This window comes from Mytilus trossulus, chromosome 8, assembly GCF_036588685.1.
Source record: "Mytilus trossulus isolate FHL-02 chromosome 8, PNRI_Mtr1.1.1.hap1, whole genome shotgun sequence".
NCBI lineage: Eukaryota > Metazoa > Mollusca > Bivalvia > Mytilida > Mytilidae > Mytilus > Mytilus trossulus.
In genome coordinates, this window is record NC_086380.1 from 13,694,523 (window position 1) to 13,721,333 (window position 26,811).

The 26,811-nt window shown below is 33.0% G+C and overlaps 2 protein-coding genes across 2 annotated transcripts; one reads left to right on the top strand and one right to left on the bottom strand.

The window, feature by feature from the left end:
• Positions 1–743: 743 nt before the first annotated feature.
• LOC134728324 (uncharacterized) lies at positions 744–11,590 on the bottom strand. The gene is made up of 2 exons (XM_063592897.1): positions 11,391–11,590; positions 744–2,085 (listed from the first exon to the last, which is right to left on the bottom strand). The coding sequence occupies exons 1-2, from the start codon at positions 11,407–11,409 to the stop codon at positions 812–814; spliced, it is 1,293 nt and encodes a 430-aa protein (XP_063448967.1). The 5' UTR covers positions 11,410–11,590; the 3' UTR covers positions 744–811.
• An 8,796-nt stretch (positions 11,591–20,386) lies between these two features.
• On the top strand, positions 20,387–24,658 carry LOC134727362 (uncharacterized). The gene is made up of 2 exons (XM_063591739.1): positions 20,387–22,432; positions 23,764–24,658. Exons 1-2 carry the CDS (start codon positions 20,387–20,389, stop codon positions 24,526–24,528), a joined length of 2,811 nt encoding a protein of 936 aa, XP_063447809.1. The 3' UTR covers positions 24,529–24,658.
• Positions 24,659–26,811: the final 2,153 nt, after the last annotated feature.

The following is a 26,811-nucleotide window of genomic DNA, read 5'->3' on the forward strand; positions in this document are numbered from 1 at the left end:
GGACGGCTGCAGTGCAGGCGATTTGGTGTCACGATATCACAGTAGCATGGGTTCGAATCCCGGCGAGGGAAGAACCAAAAATTTGCGAAAGCAAATTTACAGATCTAACATTGTTGGGTTGATGTTTAGACGAGTTGTATATATATATATATATATATACAACTCGTCTAAACATCAACCCAACAATGTTAGACCCATGCTACTGTGATATCGTGACACCAAATCGCCTGTACTGCAGCCGTCCCGCTAGACCACACGACCACCTGGGCTCTCAATAAAAGAGCTCTCGGTGGGCATGTGTTACCTTTCCACGTCAGTTTTAATCTAGCGGCGTACTACAGTACACGATATATAAGGCATGAAGATGTTATTGTTACAGATCAGCTAAATTATCTATAGTAAAGGATCCTACAAATTAATGTAAGATACAGTCACAGAAAATAATTATATTCATAAGTACGTCTGAGTCAGTGACAACCCTACAACAGATATATATATTTATATATATAGTTGCTTAAATCGTCGTCAGGGACTCGGGTGCTTATGTCTCATTGGAAATCACAGTGGCGGATCCAGAAGTTTCCATAAAAAGGGGGGGGGCTCCAGTCATGCTTCAGTGATTCCCATTATACTAGTAATCAACCAATTTTTTTCCACAATAGTAAATTCACATGCACATGGCTTAATGCATCAAAAAACATAGCTTGTCATTTCAAAATGGAATGGTTATAACAAACAATAACTTGAATTCTAAATATTTATTTGATCAGGGAGTGACACTACTACTTTGACTGCTCATGCTTAAAATCTTTCAGCCCCACATCATGAGTTGAAAATTCTTTTTTTGGACAAATGTTACTTTCCTAGAGTGGAAATGGAAATAAGCATTTTTTCCACTTCTTACAACACACGTAAAGGAGGCACCTTTTCTATCTAAAGCGTTCCAAATTTCTTTTGCAGTTCTATACACTTTAGAGATTCCCCACCAATTTTTATCCCGTTTTGTCTCGGCTACTTTTTCCATTCTCTGTCTCGCTCTCGCTAGGTCCAATACTGCATGGCTCTTGTCCACACTAGCCACAACTATGTTTCGGCCATTTTTCCCAATTTTGACGTGTCCTCCATCAACCCCTACCCAATGATTTTCACGGCCAGTTATGGGGTCATAGGCGAGAACAACCCAGTCCCTCCAGTAGTATTTCCCGCTAAGGAGATTAAATAGTCCAGTGGCAAATTCGTTATTTGTCTTATCACTGTTTGTAAGAGCGTATGCGTCTATTTCCTTTCCAGATTGAGGTCGATAATTTACATTTGCGCACTGATCGTCAATTTGTTCAAACTTCGCTGTCACTTCTTGTATTCTCTTTTCCCAATCAGACTTCATAAACTCTGCATTTATGGTAAATCCTTTAACTAAAAGATACCCCAATTCAATTTTTACAGCTCGCAAGAGAATTTTCATTACACCAAGTAGAAAAACCTGTGTCTTATTGCGGTCATTGTCAGTATAACGCAAAACAGAAGTACCAAGATCTTCTTGAAATGTACCATGCTTTTCGACGATGGCGTCATACAATTTTGAGCCACTATTCTGGTAATCGCCATCATAATTCACAGTAAAAATTAGCTTTCTATTTTCCACAGCACCCTTACGAACTTTATAAATAAATTGAAACTCTCGCGACACCGCATTGATCTTTTGTTCTAATTGTGCGAACTTGATAGCAACAGCATCCCACTGAATCAACCGCTCGATGTTGTTAAATCGAGTGTCCATTTTATCCAAACGATTGTCGATATTTGTCATCATATTTTTCATGAAAAACAATTCGTCTGACTCTGATGGAATGAACGCCAATACGACCCCTATAAATGGGCCTAATACACCAAGGTAGGGACCAACATCTTTTGCGATCTTTGTTAAAGATTTTCTAAATTCCTCTTTTTCAAACAGTTCCGCTATCCCTTTAGCAAGTTCAAGGCCAGTATTAATTTGGTCTTTTTGATCCGGAGAAATGCTGTGGGTAGGCCGGGAGAAAAATATCATCAATAGAATTACCAACATGGACCATTTAGAGGCGAAATCTGAAAAATAATGACAAAAGAAAAATAACAATTTAATTAAATAGATTCTAGAACACACCCGCGAAATCGCGGGCATATACAGCTTATGAACTGTTGTAGAATGATTTTTTGTAAAAGGTATTATGTATTGAGAATTACATAAAAGGTATCTCCCTTTTTTCAAAGTTCGATATTTGTTTCCTTTCTGCTAAATTTAATTATATTCGTGTTTCTGGCCTACGAACACAACTATTCTTCTCCTTTGCTACAAATTACAATGCTTCATTTGGTAAAAGCCAAATCAAATTAAACATTTGCACCGTTTCAAACATGAAATAAATGTAACTGCTTATATATAGACCATTATTAGTCTAAAAAATATGCTTCTATGATAATCCATCAGTGCTTTGTTTTTGAGAGCCTTATATAGAATATTAACATGCCAATGGTAGGATTTGAATCATGTATAAATAACAAATACCGACTAAGGCTAATTTGAGGGGTTGTCGATCGGAAGGGTCCTGATCGCGAAATCCCGGGCTTTAAACCATGAAATCCCAAGATGCAGATTTTAAAGAAATTCATATCCCGAAATCGAAAAATATATTTCCGGATCTCGAGCTTAAAAACTCCCGATCCCGACGCCCCGAAAAAGGTCCTGCCTCCCTTTAATCTCTATCTTACTTTCATTTTTGCCAAATCATTATTTTCCATTTTAACAATAAATTATATACAGAAGAATTGACAGAATACAGAGAGTCTCTATCTATACTATTAAACGAGAAGACCTCATTTTGGGTGTCGTTTCTCTTCCTTCCACAATAAATCAATCATCATGCCTCTGTGTCCTATAGGTAACATGCATAGTCGCATTTGTCATCCATTCTTATGATTATTCAGATTGAGTTATTTTGGGAGAAAAATGACAAAAAGGAGTCCGGAAATGATTCCGTCATCCGACTGACTTTTAGTCATAGATAAGACTTCCTGTTTGAAACCTGCACAAATACAACCAATCGTATGATAGATAACAAAAAAAGAAAAATAGATAAGCCAATCAGAGCGTTCTCCATGTCATGGTGTTTAGATCGCAAGAACCACAACTATATATAGAGAATTGTATTCTGTCTACTGTTTTTTTTTAAATGTTATAACATTATACTATTCAAGGGGTCATACCAGTTGCATTTATATTAAAATCGTTTATCTACATGTAAACTACGATTATACTTCTTTAATATATAGAGAATCTCTGTATTATGTCTACTGGTTTTTTTTAAATGTTATAACATTATACTATTCAAGGGGTCATACCAGTTGCATTTATATTAAAATAAGTAAAACATGTGACACAAGTACAACCAATCGTAGAGCATTCTCCATATCATGGTGTTTAGATCGCAAAAATCACAACTATTATATCCCTTAGAAAGGACAAATATTTTTCGCGTTTATCTACATGTAAACTATGATTATACTACTTTAATATATATAGAGACTCTCTGTATTCTGTCAATTCTTCTATATATAATTTATTGTTAAAATGGAAAATAGTGATTTGGCATGATGATTGATTTATTGTGGAAGGAAGAGAAACGACACCCAAAATGAGGTCTTCTCGTTTAATAGTATAGATATGTACATATTACGTATATGTTACGTATATATATTACGTATTTTTTTAAGTTTACTACCCAGATAGAATTTCACGGCAAAGGAAAAAAATATCCCAGGGAAATATTTTCCTCCGGATAAAAAAATAACAACAACTTCTGTGACATTTTTTCCTCCGGATCAAATTTCACCCGGATATAATTTTGCTTTACAACATTACCTTAACTTTGGACCATAATTTATAAAGCTTTTAATGATTTTACCGACCTGGGTCTTTGGATACAGCCAACCTTAGGCAATTGCCTATTATTTATACCTAGTGTGAACACAAGCATTGTCATAAGGATTTTTTATGGATTAAAGAATTAAAGGGGGTTTTAGGTTCACCCATCCCCAACTTTGGAACTAAATTAAAAAAAGTTCCGTAACTTTACTCAACTGGGTCTTTGGGTCTACGAAACCTTAGGCAATTGCCTATCATTTGTTTCTAGTGTGGATAAAAGCTTTGTCGTAGAGAGGTTTTAACGGATTATAGTTCGGATGGGATCCAGACTTTATGTAGTCTTGGAATAAAACAAAATGAAGTTTAGATTAACTTAACTGAAAGCTTTTATGTCAATTTTTGTTCCATTTGTGTGCCATTCTGTCTTATCGAAATACAGTTTAATAACTAACTTACCTGGGTGACGACAAACTTTTATATAATTACAAAAATGAACAAGTTATATTTAAGAATCAGGCAGTGGTGAAAACATGATAAAAAAAAAACACCCAATTTTACATTGATTTCAGTTCATAATATGTAGTTATGCACAAAAATAACATTCATTTCTGTTTTCTGTTCTGGTAATAGAAGATACAATTTGGTTGAAATGCACTAGAAATTAACGAATAAGGGGAGATAACTTTGTAATTTGCTATCATTCTAACCAATTTTCTAACCGAGTTATTTGATATTACCAGACACACACAAATGAAAGACTAATAATTTTTAACTCAGGATGATGGTTTGTATTAAATAGAATGATTAGCTCGATGGGTTTTTTTCTGACCATGTTTTTTATTTTTACCTAAATTGCCTGATTCTTACAAAGACTGGCACTTAACAAAAGTAGAAAACTGTGAATAATGGTTATAAGCTTTTATTTCTACTGTAAATCAAACAGTAAAAATACTTGTCGTCCCAAAATCTAACAGTAAAAATACTTGTCGTCCCAAAATCTAACAGTAAAAATACTTGTCGTCCCAAAATCTAACAGTAAAAATACTTGTCGTTCCAAAATCAATCGGCATATCTAAATTTATAGATTTAATTGTATCGTTACACAAGTTTAGTGCGAAAAATTGTTTTTGATTGTTTCATAATTACAAAGACAACAAAACTATCTCTCAGACTCTAGTCAGAGAACACTAAAAAGAGAAAGGCTTAGCTGAAAGAAATTTTAGATGCCCCCGGCCTAAAAAAATACTATTATATTAAATACACGGATAACTGATTTATTTTGTCTGTGTTACAATGGAGTTGCATGCCGCCTTCCTACTGGAAATTAAGGACAGATCAGATTTTAAAGGACGTTTCGGGTTATTGCAAGTCTTCTGTTTTTAGACATGATTATATTGGCGCGTTTTTCTTATTGTTCGTTGGGTTATTCATTGTTCGGTAGCTTGACGCATCATATTGTTCGCTTGACTATTGTTCGCTAGCTAGCTTTACGCATCATATTGTTCGCTTGAGGTTTATTCACTAGCTGGAGTACTAGTCTTGTGTGAATTTCAACAGGATAGGCCACATAGAATCTTTATTTAATAAATTTAATGTGTACATGCATGAGCTTCATTTTTTCTTAAAACCAGTTTGATTTATACGATAATGCTTAAAGGGGCACTAGCTACGAGATATGTAAAAAACCCAAAGTTTGATTTTTTTTGTTCAATCAATAATGAAAGTGAAATAGTGAAATAACAATTCGCTTTTTGCAGCCAAAAAGGTTCAATTTTGTCAAATTACGCTAAGAAACATTGATAATTAGGTTTTCACTTGCAAGTGAATAAGTCGATCTCTTTAAATTCGTATTCATGTGAACTTCAATTTAAGATCTAGAATCATTAGATCAATGGGCAGGGGAATGGGGTGTAACCTTCAATGCAGACAAAACCAAATCTATGTATTTTACGAGAAAAAGTAATTTTGATGTCACATCACTATGCATTAGGGGCCAGCCGAAGGACGCCTCCGGGTGCGGGAATTTCTCGCTACATTGAAGACCTGTTGGTGACCTTCTGCTGTTGTGTTTTTTTATTTGGTCGGGTTGTTGTCTCTTTGACACATTCCCCATTTCCATTCTCAATTTTATGAATGATGCACATCTAGAAAATGTCTCAGAACATAAACATCTTGGTATAACCTTATCATCTAATGCCAAATGGTCTAGTCACATACATGATACTTATTCAAAAGCTTGTAAACGTCTTAATATTATGAGATATTTAAAACATAAGATTGATAGACAGTCTCTGGAAAGACTTTATATTGCATTTATAAGGCCTATTTTAGAATATGGGAACATAATTTGGGATAACTGCACACAAGAAGACTCAGAACTTATTGAGTCTGTACAACAAGCTGCTGCCAGAATTTTAACTTGGCTTCGAAAGGGAACTCATAGATGGAGATTATATAAGGAATTAGGTTGGGATTCCCTCCAGAATAGACGTCAGAAAAACAAATTATTGTTTCTTCATAAAACTATTTCTGGAGATATTCCTAATTATATTGCTGCTGATGTCTTGTCATATACAAACACAAATGACCAGTATGGTCTGAGAAAAAAAGGGAATTTAAAACTCCTCAGTGTCGAACCACAGCCTATAAAAACAGTTTTATTCCACATACTCTTGAAAAGTGGAATTCACTTGATGGAGAAGTTAAAAATATTTTAAGCTTTACAGGATTTAAAAGAAAACTGAATGAGGACATAAGTCCTTGTCCTGTTTTCTTTTCCACTTGTTCACGTAAAGTTAATATAATCCACTGCCAATTATGAAATGAGGCTAGTGATCTAAAAGATCATCTCTTCTGTGATCATTTGTCGGACAGCTCTATATGTGCCTGTGGAGATCCAGTAGAGGATAATTTTCATTTCTTTTATTTTTGTCCATTTTACATCTATCAGAGATATGAGCTCTTTCGAAAAATAAGTAACTTTGATAATGTCAATCTTGATGTCCTACTACAGGGTTGCTCAGACTTGAATATTGATGAAAACACAGAGATATTAACATATGTACAACAATATATTCATGAAACTGGAAGATTTTTATAATAATTCATGTGATATTATACTGTTTAGAAATCAGCCTATAACCACAGTGTACCACTCTTTAGTCCTAATTAAAGACAAACCAACTTTTACACAAAAAACAACCAATTGTGTTTAGCATCTTTTTGCAAATAAATTTATATATATTTTATTTTATTTTTTGTATTAGTAATTAAAATTTCAAAAATCAAGAAATTAAAAGTCTTGTAATAAGATGGTACACTAAATTATTTATGTATTGCAAAAAAGGGCCAATCAATTCTTGTTATTCATATAAATAGAACAACTTTGTTGCAGTGAGTTTGTAAATTTGAGTAAAAAATCACTTAATGATCTAATTGATTCCTTACCAACACTTATTAATGTGGTATAAAATTCGACATTACCTTCAGTAGGTCTTGCTTTGACTTTGTTAACATAGTTATTTATATATGTATGTACACAAAAAATACTTCAAGAAGTGGGGGAATTGCCTCCCCTGACTCACTGCAACAACGTATGATCTATTAACTTATCAGAAAATTATATATATTATCATACATGTTATTTAATCCATCTTGTATGGGAAAGGATTTGTATAGGCACTGCCTTTTGTCCAATCCCTTTGTTTAAATGTACATTTGATATTTGAACAATAAAAATATTTTGAATTGAAAAACTTCAATTTAACCCTAGCTGGAGATTTGACAACGCATGCATTGTACGTGTACTGGTTATTTAAAGAAAAAGAATGTCAATAATGAAAGTGAAACTATGGTAAATCATTTGATTATAATTCGATGCACATAAAACCATTCTTATACGGTTAAAAGCAATGCGAAACATCTATTTTTAATCTATAAAATCAAATCAAACAGACCTATACAAATCCAATTGCACGTGTTGGTTTTAATAATCTATTCATATCGTTATTTGTGTTTACATCGCTTATATGGTAATCTGAGGTCAAATCAATAGTTAATAAGATGGCGTCTGGGCTAACATACACACGAAACGAACCTACATATTATCTACACCATGCTCTGTATACTGTTTATTTTAGACTTTTGGTAGTTTGGATAAATGTTTTACATTGTTATAAATCAACTATGAGAATTTGAGTCAAATCGGTGACCATGAATTTGACAGCTAGTGCCCCTTTAAGTGTAACAAATTTTGTATGACCAGTTCATGCACAAATTGTATAGTGATTTACACAACACATCGCGTGGACAATTTTATTCACTGATAAAAAAAAAAGGGTATTGAAATAGAAAGATATCTTATTAATTAACAAGAGTTTGATTTTAGAATTTGGACGTCAACATTTAGAACTGTCTTAATATAAGATAGCCTATAGAAACTGGTAGATGATACACTATACAAAAAGTTAATAGAAAGAAAATGTAATTTATGCAATTAGGATATTGGTGATGAATGTCATGTATTATTCGTTTTTAAAAATGCAGATATTATAGAAATTAAAGATATTTACCACAATAATATAAAAATAATCCAAACATTGTAAAAAGGGAAGATCTTTTGTCACTTTGCAATATTCAATGATACAAGTATTAAATTGTCAATTTTTTTATCAGAAAACTGTCTTCTCTTTAAATTCTTCTTGTATTAATCACATGTTTATTTCTGTCATATTTAATGTAAATACATGAATGTTATTCATAATGACCTCTTGTAAAAATTGTAAATGTGTGAGTGTTTTCCTAATAAATCCTGAAATCTTATAGAAGAGAGGGGAGGAATAGCAAAGGAACAATTATAATTAACCATTTACAAACATTTAAAGTATGATCAATTAATAGAAAACTGGTGGTCCGATGGTTTTGACAATTTTGCAATAAAAATAATAGTTAGGACCAGCAGATTTTCTTCAAGGACCACCAGGGGAAACTCTATATAAGCTGTGCTTTATACAAAGGAGAGGACAATAGGATGTCAGTTAAAATGTAAACAACTACTCCATTTTGGCAAAAAACAGTTATTAACAAATGCAAAAATGCTGATAACAGTTAATAAATTGGCTTGAAAACAGTTAACAGAATTAACATGCCTTAAAACTTTTCCAGATGCACAGGTTTGCCTGAGTGTACTCGGAATAAATTTTGAGGTGAAAATACGGCCATTTTAGCAAAAGGTCTCACATGAACCTTAAAAAAAAGTTAATAAATTAAGATATTGGTTAATAAAGAATTGAATGCTTCTTTTTGTAACTTTATTGGGGTGTAAAAGCGTTGACCGAAGTACATTCCGCGCTTTAATCTAAAAATGTACGCACGGCAAACGCTTTTACAACCATATGCAGTTACACAAAGAAGCATTCAATACTTATTACATTTTTTAGCTAGGGTCAAATAATTACAATTTTTATCAAGATTTTATTAAATTTACATGTGCACTTTATCATGGGACCTCGTGTCATCATGAATGATAAAATTTTATTGTATAATGCAATTGATTGAGGAATAACGCGAGATTGCAGTGTAGCCAATCAGAATCTATACTATTAAACGAGAAGACCTCATTTTGGGTGTCGCTTCTCTTCTTTCCACAATAATTTAATCATCATGCCTCTGTGTCCTATGGGTACAGTGCATAATCGCATTTGTCATCCATTCATATGATTATTCAGATTGAGTTATTTTGGGTGAAAAACGAGAAAAAGGACGTCCGGATATGTTTCCGTCATTGGGCGAAATTTTAAGTCAGATTACACTTCCGGTTTGCGTTTTTCTTTTTCTTATCCTTTGTTGGTATAGATGGGAGACAGTGGCACTTGATGATACAGTGGGAGCACTTTTCAGATATTTGGTGGCAATTAATGTTAGAAATGTGCCCTTCTTGGTAAAAAACCTTTGCCTTCAGTTGACGTCTAGCTCCCATTTCACTGGCATCGTAAGATCTATGTCTACTTAAAACTAAAAAGTTATATAGTTCTTTGTGTGTAAAGTCCGGAAATTGGTCACAATTAGTTGACCAAGCCTCTTTTAATTCTGTTGGACTGGGTAAATGTTCACCTAATGGCGTGAGAAGAGTCGACTTTATATCATCTCGGGGTGCATTATTGTTTATGTCTAGGCCCAGATCTTTAGCCCCTTTTGCCCGCTCTATTAATTCAGGCTTATTTCCGAAAGTTGGTTGGTTACACTTCTTCAGAAAATGCTGTAACTCTTTCTTTTTCCAAGTATTGAAGTCACTTGCCATTGCTATCTATAAAAACTGTCCTGGTTCACGTAGATATCGATATATAGTAAACTAGTAATTGATGAAGTGGGCGTTGTTATGGATGCTGGTAAGTGTACCTACCGGAAGCAGTAAATCTCCGATAGCGGAGAATGCCTAAAGGGAAATAACCTAGTTATCGGAAAGGGCTATACTTTAAACATACATTTTAATGTAATGCTACGAATACAGTGTATTTTCTGTCTTATATCCGTCAATAGACGAAATTTAAGTCAGATTAGACATCCGGTTTGTGTTTTTTTTCTTCTTACTTTGAAACAAATACATATACCACGAATAAATATTTTCAAGTTTACTATCCACGGCAGTTCTGTCTTATATCCGTCAATAGACGAAATTTAAGTCAGATTAGACATCCGGTTTGTGTTTTTTTCTTCTTTTTACTTTGAAACAAGTACATATACCACGAATAAATATTTTCAAGTTTACTATCCACGGCAGTCACAAGGGCAGTCACAAGGTTTATTTGATAAAGAGGGTCTGAATTATATATCAATGACCACTGTGGATCAATTATTAAACTGAGAATTGACTGTAAAAAGAAAATACACTTTCGGGACGTCTGGAACGGGTGTTTTTTTTAAGATCGAAATTTCAGGATAGATCATTTTGGGATCCGGGATTTCTTTTTTCAAATTTCGGGATGACGAGATATTTAATTTGTATAATAAATTCAGAACCTCGGGATTTCATGTTTTTAAGCCCGGGATATTAGGATCAGGGCCCCTCCGGCGGATCCAGAATTTTTCATACCCAGGGGCCCGCTCCGGTCATGCTCAGTTCGGTGGTTTCCTATATAAGCAACCAATTATTTTCCAGAAAAGTAAGGGGCCCTAAATCCGCCTCTGCCCGACCCCCTTTAATGAATGTTCATAATATACACATAAGCGCTAGAATTATTCATGTGTCATCAAAATCAATAGAGAACAAACAAACAAAAAAGGGATTTGTCAATTCGAACGATCGTAGAAAGATGTTAGTTCACCTGTTCTATAAGAATCCGTATGGATATATAAAAAAGAAGATGTGGTGTGATTGCCAACGAGACAACTCTCCACAAGAGACCAAATGACAGAAATTGATAACTATAGGTCACCGTACGGCCTTCAACAATGATCAAAGCCCATACCACATAGTATATTTAGTACTTACCCAGTTTAATCTTAACCATTCTGTTTGCTTAGACCACTTTAAATTTCAAACGTTCGTTGGTTCGCTTGCAATTAAAGCGTCTCTCCCTAACCAAATGATATTCAAATGTGAGATTCAATTTAAATAAAGAATTAACTAAGGAAATTTATTCCCGCGTTTAAAAATCGTGCAGCATAAGTTTCAATTTAAAACCCGTTTTAGAACATGCTCACCCCTTCTCGTAACCATTTAATGTTGAATGGTCTGACATTAAATATTTATAAGGAGAGTTTTATATTTATAAAAAAAATCAAATTTCAAAAAGGGAATTTATATAATATTGTGTTGCTTTTTAAAACAAAAAAAAAATCTTAAGATAAATAAGTATTAAATTTTACCTGAAGCAGAAGAAAAACAATTTATCCATTTGGTCCTGACAAACTATGTCAGAGCTATTTCATTCCATCCATTGAAATGATGATTACCTATGTTTTACTTATAGGTTAGACTATACTTGGTCATGTTTTATGAAGATTTAAGCCCAAGGCGAAGCCGAGGGCTTAAATCTTCATAAAACATGGCCAAGTATTGTCTGACCAATTTAGAACATATTCACACTTTCGAGTGACCTTACAAAATAATCCTTTCCCATTGTAATATTCAAACCTAAATAAGAGTTCACTTTTTATAATGAACTATTAATGTAAAACATAGGTAATTATAATTTTCCGCGTTTCGAAGTATAGAGGAAAATTATTGTACTAACGGTTCTTTCAATATATGTATGGACACGTGATATTAATTGTAGTATCACGTGAATGGTCATTTTGGCGGGTTTATTTCCCTATCAGACCATTCTCTCGCCAACTTCGAACTGGTCAAGTTCAGATTTAATGTTGGTTCATTAATGATTGATTTTTTCTTGTTTTTTGTACTATATATTATTGGTATTTTTGTTTGGTATAACACATTTTGATGGTATTTTGTTTATGTAAACTTAAGCTAACTTTCAGTATTGTCCAAGTACAGCTCTCGAGACGATCTTCCGAGCATTAGGGTTTGGACACAGGTTTCCATATCGACTAAGGTAACTTGGTTGTTGGTTTTTCCTGGCCGGCGGGTTCGTTTATGACGGAGTCAATGTTTTCATTTCGTATTGAAAGCATTGTTTATATATACTAGAACACACCCGTGATATTGCGGGTCCGTGACTGAATCAAAGTATATAACTATGCGTATGCCTTATTTTAGTATTGGTATTGTCATCTGATCAAGTCATGCCGATTATAAGATGCACAGTTTTCTCTGTTTTCAAAATCTTTCTGTTTGAACATGTTGAACCCGTCGACCTGGAACCTATCAATTATTGGTAATATTATTAATTTGCAAAACAAAAGGGCCGTGGAGTACTTTTTTACAGTATACAGCAAAATTCTAAATACACCGTTTGGTGGTGCGCCTGTCAAATGCGGAACATACAGATCATGTAGGAATAGGTAACAGTTGAATATACTATTGGTATCGGTGTCGGACTCGACTCGGAACTTCTTATTTATTGGCAGTATTAATTACGTGGAAAACAAATGGGCCTGGAGTGGTGTAATTTTTAATCAACACTATTGTACTATATTAGTTATATATAAGGTTGAATTCTTTGATTCATCGTTTTTACGTGATGACGGCTGACAAATTGGACCTCGTAATTTTAGTATTATAGATGTATATAGATATTATTTGCATAAATATTATGTTTGTTATGACAGATTATAATAAAATCCGGTGTCCTTCTAGTCTTGTGGGCGATCGGCAATTATAAATTGTGTTTGATATATTTATTGTTAAATATAAGTATAGTGTGTACTCATCATTTCAATGGATGGAATGAAATAGCTCATAAAACATGACCAAGTATAGTCTAACCTATAAATATAACATAAGTTCTACAGGGTTTAATTAGGGCCAATGGTAAATGTTTGTTAAAAGACATCAACAAATACACGTGAGTGACCACGTGATTCGGGTATTTGAAGCACGTGTATTTGTTTGAAAAGTCAAATTTTCGTCTTTGAAAAAAAATTTCATTGCCAATTTTGTTTTTACTATGTCCCTAATACCTTTCGTACTGTAAACTCTTCTTGCAGCCTGAAGAAGAAAAAAAGAAGAAAAATGATAAAACAAAAAAACACTAAAAAAAACAAAACAAAAACAAATGGTTAAAACCATGCACTATTTTAATAGCACTGGTTGTTACTTTTACGTCTAGTGAGGACATTAGGTCGTCATGTACAACAGAGCAAGCAATCAAGTACACGCAGTTCTACCCAAATACAAAAACAATAGTCATTGCTTCTGTAAGTCTTGCCATGCAGATGGGTCTTGTAGTTGTGAATGATTGTTTTCTGCCTTACTGTGCCTTAAAACATCACTGGGGTAAAACTGATGACCGTAACTCGATTCACGGTCATTTGAAAATGTCGGATGAAAAATTAGGTCAGTATCTGTATTGTCTGATAAAAGTGTTTCTGTGACATTTTCTTTACAAATTATACATTGGTTAGGTATGATGTAAATTTATTAAAGATTCACATGGAAATTTCAAATAACTACCGAGAAATGTGTATGAAACAGAAAATTCGATTTGAAAAAAATCGCTAAGATGACCGTAAATCATCATCAAAATATTTTCAAGATGACCATAACATTTAGCAAGGATGACTGTGATTGGGTAAAGGATGACCGTGATTTGGTAAAAGATGACCTTGACTTGTAAAGGATTACCGCAATCTTTAAAGGATGACTGTAAATTCGAAATATTCGTATTTGTATTCATAGCTTTGTGTCGAGTTTGTCTCAATAGCAGCTCGGTTAGCTGATATAAATATACTGACCGGCTTTAGAAACGCAACACTTGATTATTTTTGTGTTATTTTTGAAAGAATATGTCCTCGTCAAAAGCGATGACTCCATGTTACAAACGCCAAAATAATTGTCAGAAAGATCAACAAATTCTGTCTGATATGTTTTGGGTTCTTTTTTGCACCTTCTGGTTTTGCATTTGTTCAACCCATTAATTGGTTTTGGCAATTATGCGGTTGGAACTTGAGGGCTTTGAAGGTTTTCCTTCAGTCGATTCTTTGTCAATTCAGTTGATGGGAAACATTTATGGCATGAATCTGTACTCAATGGCACTCGGCAATTTGATTAGCAGTTGACGTTGCGGCCGTAAACCTGTCTGGCAAATGACGTTGTGTAATCAAATTCTGTTGACGTTTCATTGTCTCTTAACGTTTAACTGTTCATTGATGGCCAGCAACAAATCTTGTCTACTTGTATCGTTGTCGGAAGGAAGTAAGACGAGTTTCTGAAGTCATACAGTATGGTTGCAGCACGTTTATGTTTTAATGTTTGCAGTATTCTGAAAGGGTAATTCAGTTTTTTGTTTCTCAGTCTTGGTCAAATGGAGATGCAACATTTTTAAACTGGTTTAAGTGATGCAAAGGATTGAAAGAACTGTTTCACAAAGCAAGACAACCGAAACAATCTTTCATGGGTCCAAAATTTCGCGCGACTTCAAAAATCCGGTATGTTCAATAACCTCAGGTTAGTCAGATTTTGATTTTTTGTACGGAGAAAGAAGTATGATAAGCATGCAAAGTAGTTGTAAGAAAATCAAACAAGATTTAGTTAAAAAAAATCAACAAAATGAGTGTTGCGTTTCTAAAGTCGTTCAGTATATGTTAAAATCAATTTCTTTTTTCTAATTAATTTCATATGATAATAACACACCTTGTAGATGGTATGTGGTCTGCATTTTATGTCTCTTTAATTTGATTAAATAATTCATGATTATGAGGTGCACTCGACTATATTATACACTCGACTATGTTATAATGTTAAATTATTTATAACTAGTATTTCATTCTAGGAGATGTTCTTTTTCATTTGAATTTCATATAAAAAAAATAATAAGTATTATTATTCAACTTTTTCGGGTAAGACAGTGTACTTTTTGCAGCCTTCTGCTTCACATACGGTTGGTTTTTAATTTAAACTGGAATCCTTTATAAGTTAGTTTGCATCCTGGCAGTGCAGTCGAAGAAATTGTAAACAGGTAAAATGTGAATATACAAGACTTAGTATCTATTATAAAAAATCTTTTTATCGGTATTAAACTGTTTGCCGTATTTTGAGTTCATGAAAAATAGTAAATTGCATATTATTGATCGTAAACAATGAGATATTTATTAATAACAACATTTACATTTTAATACAAATTAACAGCGATACAATGAAAAGGTGAAGAAAAAAATCAACAATTTAAACATATGAATATCCAGTTATCAAGCCCATGCGTAAGGAATCCCAGAAATAAAACAAAATAATTTTGGATTGTTGTTGCGTCATAACAGGGCCATGACCATATTTTAGTAATCTTGTTTTCATGATGATAGCAAAAAATGTAGCTAGAAAACTTCAAGTATTGAATGCTTCTTTTAGTAATTTCATGGTTATATATTTTACCTTCTTGTGTACACCAGTGTGACCTGTGAGACCATGGGCAGTTTTTCAGTCATTAGGAATAATACATGTTTTAAAAGGACTTCTTAAGATAACGGTTAACACCGTGTAGCATTAGTACACCGGATATTAGTACTAAGCAAGCGGAGCATCATCAATGTTGACCTGACACGGTAAGAAAATCTTTGTTTAGTTTACATAATGTCAATGTGTACCTCACTCCTTATATACATTTTTGTAATTGTTGTTTTAAGAAATGATTTTGTCTTAAATTCGTGATAAGGAAAGTCTTATTATTTTCTCAAAACAAGAACGCTGACTAAAAACATGTGCAAATACTTGACAAAGAAGTTGGCGGTCGTTTCATTCTATATGATTCTATATTCATTACAACTACTTTTCTGATAGAAGGCCACTGTGTGTGCGTAATAAGTATAGCTGCTTCAGTAATTGACATTGAAATCTTTCAGATATATGTTCTTGGATATTTTAGTCGGGAAAGACGCGTTGTATACGGTGTATAATATAGCTGACCAAAAGTAAATCCGCCATATATACCGTGCATAGTTCAGTGAATGTACGGTACACAACTTTTCCAAAGGTGTTTTAAAAAATGTACAACGCCTTCAATGCGGATCAAGTAAATTGAAAACCAGTTTTTTGATCACTTATTTACGATGAAATAACATTTGTTTTATGATAATAGGAGTATAAAGTAAACATAATACGTGTTTTTCGGTCATGAAAGAGCGATTATATGTAACACATTTTCGGTCATGAAAGAGCGATTATATGTAACATATTTTCGGTCATCTAAGAGCGATTATATGTAACATATGAATTCTACCATCAACACATACTTTGTAAGTTCCTGTCCGGCTGATTTGAATCCATGATGGCGATTTTTTTCATCATTTTGGTTATAACTCCTGGTTAATCCTCAACAATAAACTTTGAATTCGTCGACATCCAAACTGTCCGGAACAATAAAGTTAACATTTGAGCTGTTAGATGTAAAGTTTCCTTGTGATGCTTCTTTTGACACAACCTGTCCCTTATACTTTGGCCTCCCATAAATCTTAAGAACCGACCTTTGAATAACTGGAGTCCCGTCCTCCAAAACAATTTGGTTTCTTCACCATATTTCATAAATGTCGTACTCTTTGGCAAGCTAACCCATCTTACTACATCCAAGAACAATAAAAAAGGTATATTATCAATTGGAAACCGTTTCTCGTTCACCAATCTATGAAAACACTTAAATTCTTCTAGCTTATTCGAATCTTTAAGAGCTTGAATTACACTTTGGAGTAATGCTACAAGTTCGTCATAAGTTTCTGTATCACTATCAGCGGTGATATTCTCGGGTGTTTCTGTCTCGCCAGTTACATTAAATTCAGACATTTCATTTTCAACCGCTTGCCCGTCATAGTTTTTCGGTTTAAGTTCATCTTCTTGGGCACTTGTATCATTATTTAATCTTATTTTTTTCTTGTGAGGGCTTTCTTTGGGTGCACTGTTGCAATTGGAAACATAAATGGTTCATTTACATCATGGATAGTTATAAGCCGTCCTTGTTCTCTACATACTTCAGAAATTAAACAAAATTTTTCAAGGTTGTCGCCTAACCATTTGTCTTTCGTACCTTTATCACACGGTTTGCATGTTCAATTATCCCATGTTTTATGCTTGATGTGAAGGTGTCAAGCTTACATTCACAGTATGGACAGGAAAAGTATGGACTATCCATTACATTTAGACCAGAAAACCATCACAGTAAATAAGAAATCACCAAAACATCCACTTTATCAAAAACATGTGCATTATACGATTTTTTTGTGAGTCGCAAAAACAAACGCGATTACCATGCCCAGGAACGTCCATGTTACATTTTAATTTTATTCTCAATACATGATTCCCCAATAAATTTCCCAAATAGATATTTTGTTTACACACTGAAAGCTAAAATATTTCAAGAAATAGGCGAGAAACGGGATTGCACATGATGCGAACTAGATTGAATTGCCTGCAAACCGTACAGTTTATAACAAATTATTTTCTATTCACCGTACACACCCGCGGCTGTACACCGTACATTAAACTTTTTTTTCACACTTGTTTTTTACCCAAAATACTTAATGAAATGAGTTATCTAAGGTAGGTTTATGATTGGTAACGATCACTTTTGCACTGTAATAGCTTTCATTCAAATATATACCAAGTAAATGGCTCGACAACTGCATCGAAATTGAAAATTCCTGTTAACCTTCACAACTATTTGCACAAGTAAAAGTTTATTATTCATATTAGTATATTAAAGATGTCTTATAAATAACAAGCTGGTTAATATAAGTGCAATTTCATGGAAAAGTTCTTTCAAACTATCCGCCGGGATAGTCAGATGGAAAGGCATGTTAAATGTATGCGAGGTATTGTTTCATACCAGCAAACTTTTCAAAATGCCCATGGGTTTCAAGTCACCAGCCTTTTCAAGTATAGCTGACTATATATGCGGTATGGGCTTTGCTCATTGTTAAAGGCCGTACGGTGACCTATAGTTGTTAATGTTTGTGTCATTTTTGTCTTTTGTCGAACTTTGTCTCATTCAATTTGGCAATCATGATACTACATCTTCTTTTTTATATTAAAGTTCTCAGGGGCGGGTCCAGGTAAGGGCGTAATGGGCGTACGCCCCCCTTTTAAAAAAAACCTATCGTTATAATCTGCTAGTATTGTATTGAATAACATCAACCTTAAACCAGCAACCTGAGTATAAAAGGGTTGCATCCCTTGAATTCTTAAAATCTGTAAATAATTGACAGGGTTCAAATCAGAGACAATGTTTTATGAATAACTTTTATTATCACTTGTAATTTATTATGATTTTTGTTACAAGTGTTCTTTCAAGAATTTTCAACATATTATGTGAAAAAAAAAATTAAATATCTTTCTATCTTTTAAATATTACATGTTTAAAAATCTGAAGTGAACATATTTTTAGTTCAAATTTGAATTTTGAAGGCGGAGCCTGACAACAGCTGATTCTGTTTGTAAACAAATGCACATGGTAAATAATGGTCATGCATAATAAAGACAGCACCTACCTAATTTACAGAAATATCCAATGTTTAAATCCATTTGAAACATTACACAAACTTTCCTTCCAGAAAACTCATTTGTTAATTAATCCAATAAGTTAAATTGTATATACACCATGTACACATTGAATGCAAAGTAATAAAACAAGGTCAAAAAGGTTTAATAATTTTAGTCACTACGGTTGAAATAAAAAAAGTATATAAATAATTAGTACCATCTATGTCCCATGTAGGGTTTAGATTTAGGGTTTGGGTACAATTCCCTCACCAGATTTAACACACAATCAGGAATAACCTCTCTCCTGACGATAACAACAGTTTCATCAACCCTATCCCTATTCAAAAGCCTGCATTTTTTCGCAAGATATTGAGGACTGCTCCATGCTCCTCTATCCTGCATCATTCTCCAGAATAACTTATACTTTAGTTTTCTTATTCCACTATTTCTGGCATGTGCTCTTTGTCCTACACCTAACCAACTTTGTCTATTTTGTGTTACACAAGGACTACAAAAACAATCCTGACACATATCTTCATCATTGGTGGTATCATTTCCAGCACTTTGTTGATCTGACCCACTTTGACCAGGGTGCTCAATTTCATCAGTTGCAATAACAATATTGCTTTCTGCATTATCTTCTAAATTAAGGTTAGATGTACTTGATGTTGCTACCTCATTAAAATCCCAATCATTGTGGCTAAAAAATGCCTGAATTGCAAGTTTTTGCTCCTCAGTTACAGTCAAAGAAAGAACATTTTGATCATTTTGGTTTTCCATTTTACTGCAGATTTCAAAAATGTCATGTGTAACAGTTTAGGTGTGCCAGTATCACATTGCACACTTTTGATGGGGGTTTGGGGATGTTAATTTTTTTAATGTCCAATTAAGTGGTTTTTTTTATCTTTCCACGAAACACATTAGTGTTATGTACTGTGACTTATATACCCAAGATAAATGTAAAAGCTGCTGAATTGACACAACATTTTATAAAATTTCTATTTTCTGCTCCTGTTTCCCCAAGTTTACCCCAGATAAACAGTGAAGTCCAGCATTTTGACATTGGGGGGAAACCAACATATAATTTATTTTTGAGGGAAAGATTTCAATTATTACATTACAAAAACAAGTAAAATCTCAAAAATTTTGAATTATATCTTCAAAAAAACCTTGCGAAAAAGTATAAAAACATATATCTGTTTTTAGAATGAAACTAAATTTTCATTCACCCCTGCTTTGAGTGAAAATTGGAATGTCCAACAACAGTTTTGGAGGGAAATTTAGAAATAGAATTTTTCATAATCATGGAAGCACTTGCCGTAAATATGAATGAAAATATTCAACCTGCAGAAAAAAGAAAATATTTAAAAGATAAAGTTGAGAGTGTTAAAAGAAGGAATGACATGAGGAAAGAAAAACCAAAACCTATTGAAGGAAAAATAAATTTTTCTTCTGGATCTATTGATGAGAAAAACTTGATATATAAAATGACCAATGACATTAAAAAGGCAATGGGTGGTGGAAACCCAAACAGGACTACAAATAAAGACATGTTATTTGAAGTAATGACATTCTACATTAAAAACAATATAACACAACTAGATGAAGATCAACATATGGCTGACGAAAACAATTTACCATTTTTGGACTGTTCTTTTTCATCATGTAATGAGGAAACATCAACTCAGAAACTTTTTGTCACTGCCGAAACATCAATCAAGAACCTTATTAAAAGAGTGATAAACCATGGAAAAGTTTGTAAAGGTCAGTTGCATCTTTACTCAACTGATATTAAGGGTCATGTTGGAGTATGCAAACTTAAATGTGAGGAAAAACATGAACTACTCTGGTCAAGCTCACCGTATATGGGAGACAAATATCTATGTAATTTAAGAATGTCTCATGGATTTTATGTGTCAGGAATCCTACCAAACCAATATTCCAGATTTTGTCAGGCATCTAACATTGGTACTATTGGGGAGACTACGCTGAATAGTATTTTCCAGAAATATGCCCCGGTAGTGTCACAGCTGGTGAAAGAGTCATATGCAACTGCTCTCTTGGAGGAAATCGCGTCCTATGAAGAACTTCAAGAAGGTATCGATATTGTAACTGATGCAAGACATGGTACCAGAAAAAATTCTATGTACACAGACGTTGTTTGCCTTGGTGCCAGAACACATAAAGTTTTACGTGTTGAAACAATTTCAAAATTGGATTGTACAAGTGCACAAAAACATGAACTTATAGGAACAGAGAGGATTTACGAATATTTTAAAAATCTCAGAGATGAGTACGAAGTGAAAATTCGTGTTCACTGTCATGACAGAAATACCAGTGTTAACAAATTCATCCATATTAATGGAATTGACACAGAATCAACAAATGATACCTGGCATGCCACCAAAAACATAGCCAAAGAAATTAAGACCATTTGTTCTGGACCAAGATACAAGGAAGGACAAACGTGGCACCCTGAGTTATCGGACAAAGCAGCAAGTATAAAAACTCACCTGTATTGGGCAATGAAAAATTGCGATAAGGATCCAGTAAAACTTAAACTAAGTCTATTGAATATAGTTGAACATTATAAGAACAATCACGAACACTGTAGTGAATTATCAAGGTGTAAAACTGATTCGAATTATGAACCAACTAAATATTTAATCAAGGATCCCAAAGCAGAGATGTCATTAACATTAAGAGCTAAGGGAAATGATAACGATAATGCTACTTGTCCCTCTAAAGTAACCTCCCAATTAGATGAAAACTTTACTTGTTTATCAGATGAATCTATAAAGAGACTTAACTTTAATACAGTTTTTACAACCACAACTGTAAATGGTCAGATGTTTGTAAAAACTAATTCAAAAATATCAGAAAACCAACCTGACAAAAATGCAAGCTCAAAAAGTGAAGAAAAAGTTGATAACTTTGATTTGACACATAAATCCATTCAAAACACAAATTTTTCTGAAGTATTGGAAATTAAACAAGAGCCAGAGACTTACAATGAACCAGATATCAAAATGTCAGAACTCACATGTACAGAAAATACAGATTTGTCGATATTTTATGAATTAAAAATAGAGCCAAATGATGATGATAGATCTAAGATTGGAATTCCTCAATCAACAAATATTCGAAGTCAACTTTTTTCTACAGAAAATAAGGTTAACAATACTAAAAAAGTGTTGCTAGGTAATGTGAAATCAACATTCATGAATCATGAAGAAAAAGCTAAAAGGATTAAAACATTACCGGACATTGTTAAGCAGTATGCTGGGAAACTTGTGTCAAAAGATGTTACAATGGATCAGAAAGAAACTAGTATAAATTTTGAAATAAAAGGGTCTGAGCTTGGTGAAGATGGTGAAAACCAACAGTTGGAAATGGTTGGAATTCAAAATGATATGGTTATAAAAGAGCAGCAAGAAAAACTGGATTCTGTAAGTATTTGTTATATTGAAAATGAAAAACACAACAAAGTCATTTAAGTGTATAAATGCACATTGTACATTATGATATATAGACATATATGTCTAATGTTAAACATTGTTAAAGGAGCACTAGCTACGTTTTACATTTGTACATGAAAAATCTAATATATTATTTTTTTCCTCAATCAATATTGAAATATATATAGTGAAAAAATAATTCCCTAATATACATGTTATAGCAGCCGGTACATGTACATGATGTATCATGTATGGTTGGATTCAGTTTTGATAAATAAGCTTAAAAACATTGATTATAAATTATTCACTTGCAAGTAAATAATTCTACCTCATTGAATCAGTATTCATGTGAACTTCAATTTAAACCCTGGAGATGGATGCTTTAATATTCCTTCATTATCATTTTCTATATAATAATCAGGGCCGTAAATTACACAGCGATATGAAGACAGTTGTACGAAGTGTAGTATTAGGGACATAGTAAAAATAAAATAGACAGTGAACTTTTTTCCAAGTGGAAAATTTTGACACTCCAAATCAGATTTAATTTGAAATTTTAACTTTTCTGATCTCAATTTTTCACTTCTTTTACATCATGTTAATCATGTTCATGTGTTTTTATGATTTTATAATGTAAAAAAAAACCCACATTAACATTAATTATTGTATATATAACATATATATTTTGAATCAGTATACAAAATACATGTAATAAAATGTGGTATGATTTACAATGAGACAAATCTCCACCAGAGACCATCATGACCATGATGACATATGATATATTTAAGTTTACACTACATGTATATCAGGTCACCATGCAGCCTTTCTGTAAACATGTAATTCAGATTTCTTCAACATTTTAAATGTAAATAAATTTTCAAAACAATGATTTGTGATGATGGTCACAGGCACTTGTCTCAGAAAAAAAAATTACCTATATACCTTGTGTTATATTAAGGTATATAGGTAATTTTTTTTTCTGAGACAAGTGCCTGTGATGATGGTCTTGATATTTACATGCATTGACATGTACAAAAATGTAGAACTATGCTAAAAATTGTTTAAAGAGAAGTAACTCTTGTTTTACATGGTTAACCTACAATGACCTACAATGACCTAGCTGAATGATGTATATGTTAGTACTTAGTAAAATATCATTTCAACTTTCATTTGTAGCTCTGAGATGACTTAAGCATTGTTAAGAATCCATTTCTGTTAACTAAAAGTCTGAATTATTTATTATTGGGGTTTAAAACATCTCTAAACTTTATCAATTTGTATCATTATGTATAAACAATGACTTTTTTTCTGATTTTTAGAATATTACAAGAACATTTGTAAAGACAACAAAATCAAGATCGAAGAAAGATAACACACGTTATTTATGTCAGCACTGTAACTATATAACAAACGATAAAAGTAATTACAATAAACATACCTTGCAGCATACAGATAAAACCTATATGTATATAGTACCGAATAAAAATACAAATTGGAATAAAGCTCATAGCATTATGGGACCAAAAAATAATGAAGAGATAAAAAAATCTACTACTAAAGTAGGAGGACTTGTAAAGAACTCATCTGATCTAAAACTAAAAACCTTACCTGCTATACAGCCAAGGTGGCAAATTTCTTGTGCGGAGTGTGGGAAGATTTTCCGTAGTAAGTATGGACATTCCTTGCATATCAAGAACAAACACAATATGGACTTTAAATACCTTTGTAGTGTGTGTGGTCAAGGATTTAATCAGGCCATTCAATACAGCCATCATTGTAGACGTCACCAACATCAGATCAAAGTTGATACATGTCCACTTTGCAAGACTGAATTTATGGGTTTAGGTTCTTTAAAGCGCCACCTAGAGACGTGCAATAAGTCTGGTTCCTCTCCCCATCATTGTGATATTTGTGGTTCAGGCTTTAGTACAAAAGCAAAACTTCAGGAACATAACAAAGGGAAACATGAAGAAGCCAGATATTCTTGTCGGATTTGTTATAAAAAATTCAACTGGAGATCAAGCTTGAAGGCACATGTTAGATGCCGACACAAAGACTTTCATTCACATGCTGAACCAGAATGATTGGAATGACTTTGTTATATCATGGATTTTGTTTCACAATACTTTTTTGTTTGTTTTTTGTTATGGTTAAGTACTTAGTGCTGAAATAATCAGCCATAAACATGATAAACATGATAAATTTAAAGATTTCCTTCCGCTTTTTTTCTTTCTATAAAGTTTGTTACAACAATGTTCCTTGTTAGGGGAAAGTTATGCACTCACTTAAACGTAACGTTCACCTTCTTAATACTTGTCAAAGATCAGTATCCAGTCATCCAGTAATTGTCGTTTAAGTTACTTGCTGTTGGCCTTATTCATGTTGTTCATGTTGTTTGGTAATTTTTATATTTTTTTTAAAAACAAATCAGGCTTTTTTTTTCTCTTTTAATTCACATTGTCTGTTAGTTATAACTTTTAAGTTTTTATAAGTTTTGCACACGATTGAAGGATGCATAGTTTTGATAGTACCCTTGAGTATTTTGATGTCATTCTTGTCTGTTAGTCTGGTTTTCTGGATGGATAATCATCTTATTAGCAATCATACCACATCTATTATAAATTTATATTCCACATGACTGCAAAATATATAATATTACGTTTTTGATTAAAGACAGGGAGAGAATTATTCCGATATTAAAAATCAATCAGTAAGGGGAAATCTGGCAAGCCACTTAGGGTGAAATTCCCAGAACGTCGAGGGTCTATAACAAAATTTTCAAATCTGACAACACATTTTGCAGTAATGGCCTTTGATACATGTATATCAAGTTTTAATACACTTTAAAGTGTTTTGCTTAACAAAATTTGAAACAGCAAGAGCAAAGCTGAAACAGTTTGAACTGATGTGCAGGTCAAAGTCTATCTCCTGTAGAATCTTCTGAAAAATCAGACCACCCTTTTGAAATAATAACCTTTGAAATGTCACCTTTAAAAAAAACCACAGTTTAAGATTATTATCTTGAAAACAATAAAAGGGAGACAATTTTGTTCTTTTGATAGCTAACCCTGGTAAAAATGTTCTACCAAATATGACCTACAAATATGTTAACATGGAGAATTCTGTCTTGAAAGATAAGATTCATTCATTTACATTCATTATCCATTACAAAATAGACAGAAAAAAGCAAAGATGTTCAGCACAATTAAAAATATACAAATAAATTCAACATATTGTTCAAATAGTTAACCAACTCATTTTAAAAATTACTCCCTGAATTACCAAGTTTTACTGAATCAATGATATTTTTTTTCTGGCAACGGAATTGATAGTCTTTTTGAGAGCAACAATTTGTACATGTGAAACTATTCAGAAATCAGAAAAGTAAGACCTGTTAATAGACAGCTTGGTTGAATGCATATTTACCCCTGAGGGAAGTTATTGTTCTCGAATGCCACTTAATAATTTCTACAAATAAGCAAACATAACCTAAAGCAAAAAATAAGTTCATTAAGACATATGACAAATTTAATAAATATTGATACATATAAACAGGTTATTTGATTCGGTGAAATATTCTGAGAAAGTTGAAGATACCATATGCATCACCTCCAATATTTGTGTTCTTACTCTTAGTAAAAGTAAAATCATTTAGGTACACACTTGTAGTAGTAACCAACCATACAATTTCATGCTCAACTTCTAGTCCCAAAAGATCACAGGAATTGATTGCTTGATTGTTGGTTGCTTAATTCAAACGCTCAAGTGGCAAATATGTCATGCATATTCAAGACGAGAATAAAAAAAGAGGGACGAAAGATACCAAAGGGACAGTCAAACTCATAAATCTAAAATAAACTGCCAACGCCATGGCTTAACATAAAAAGCCAAACAGACTCACAATAGTACACATGACACAACATAGAAAACTAAAGAATAAACAACGTGAACCCCACCAAAAACTAGAGTGATCTCAGGTGCTCCGGAAGGGTAAGCAGATCCTGCATTAATTAACAGTGAATACTATAGGTATGTTATATATATTGTAATTTATCAGTGGACATTATCTACGAAGTAGCTGTTTCTGGTACGATAAAGTCATACCTTTCTTGAATATCAAATTTCCTTATATTATATATACATAGAACACATAGACTACATTGACATACTTTATTTACAAATAATACACGAACGCTTAAACCCCCGTCAGATAATAAATACATGGATATTAAACAAATTTTCCGTGTAGAAATAGTTTATTTTACATGTTTTATGCCGATCACAATTATTTACAATAGCGACAGTATAAGACAACAAATCTCGACAGCAAGCTAATTCTAAAACTGAAGTAAACTGTCAGAGCAAAT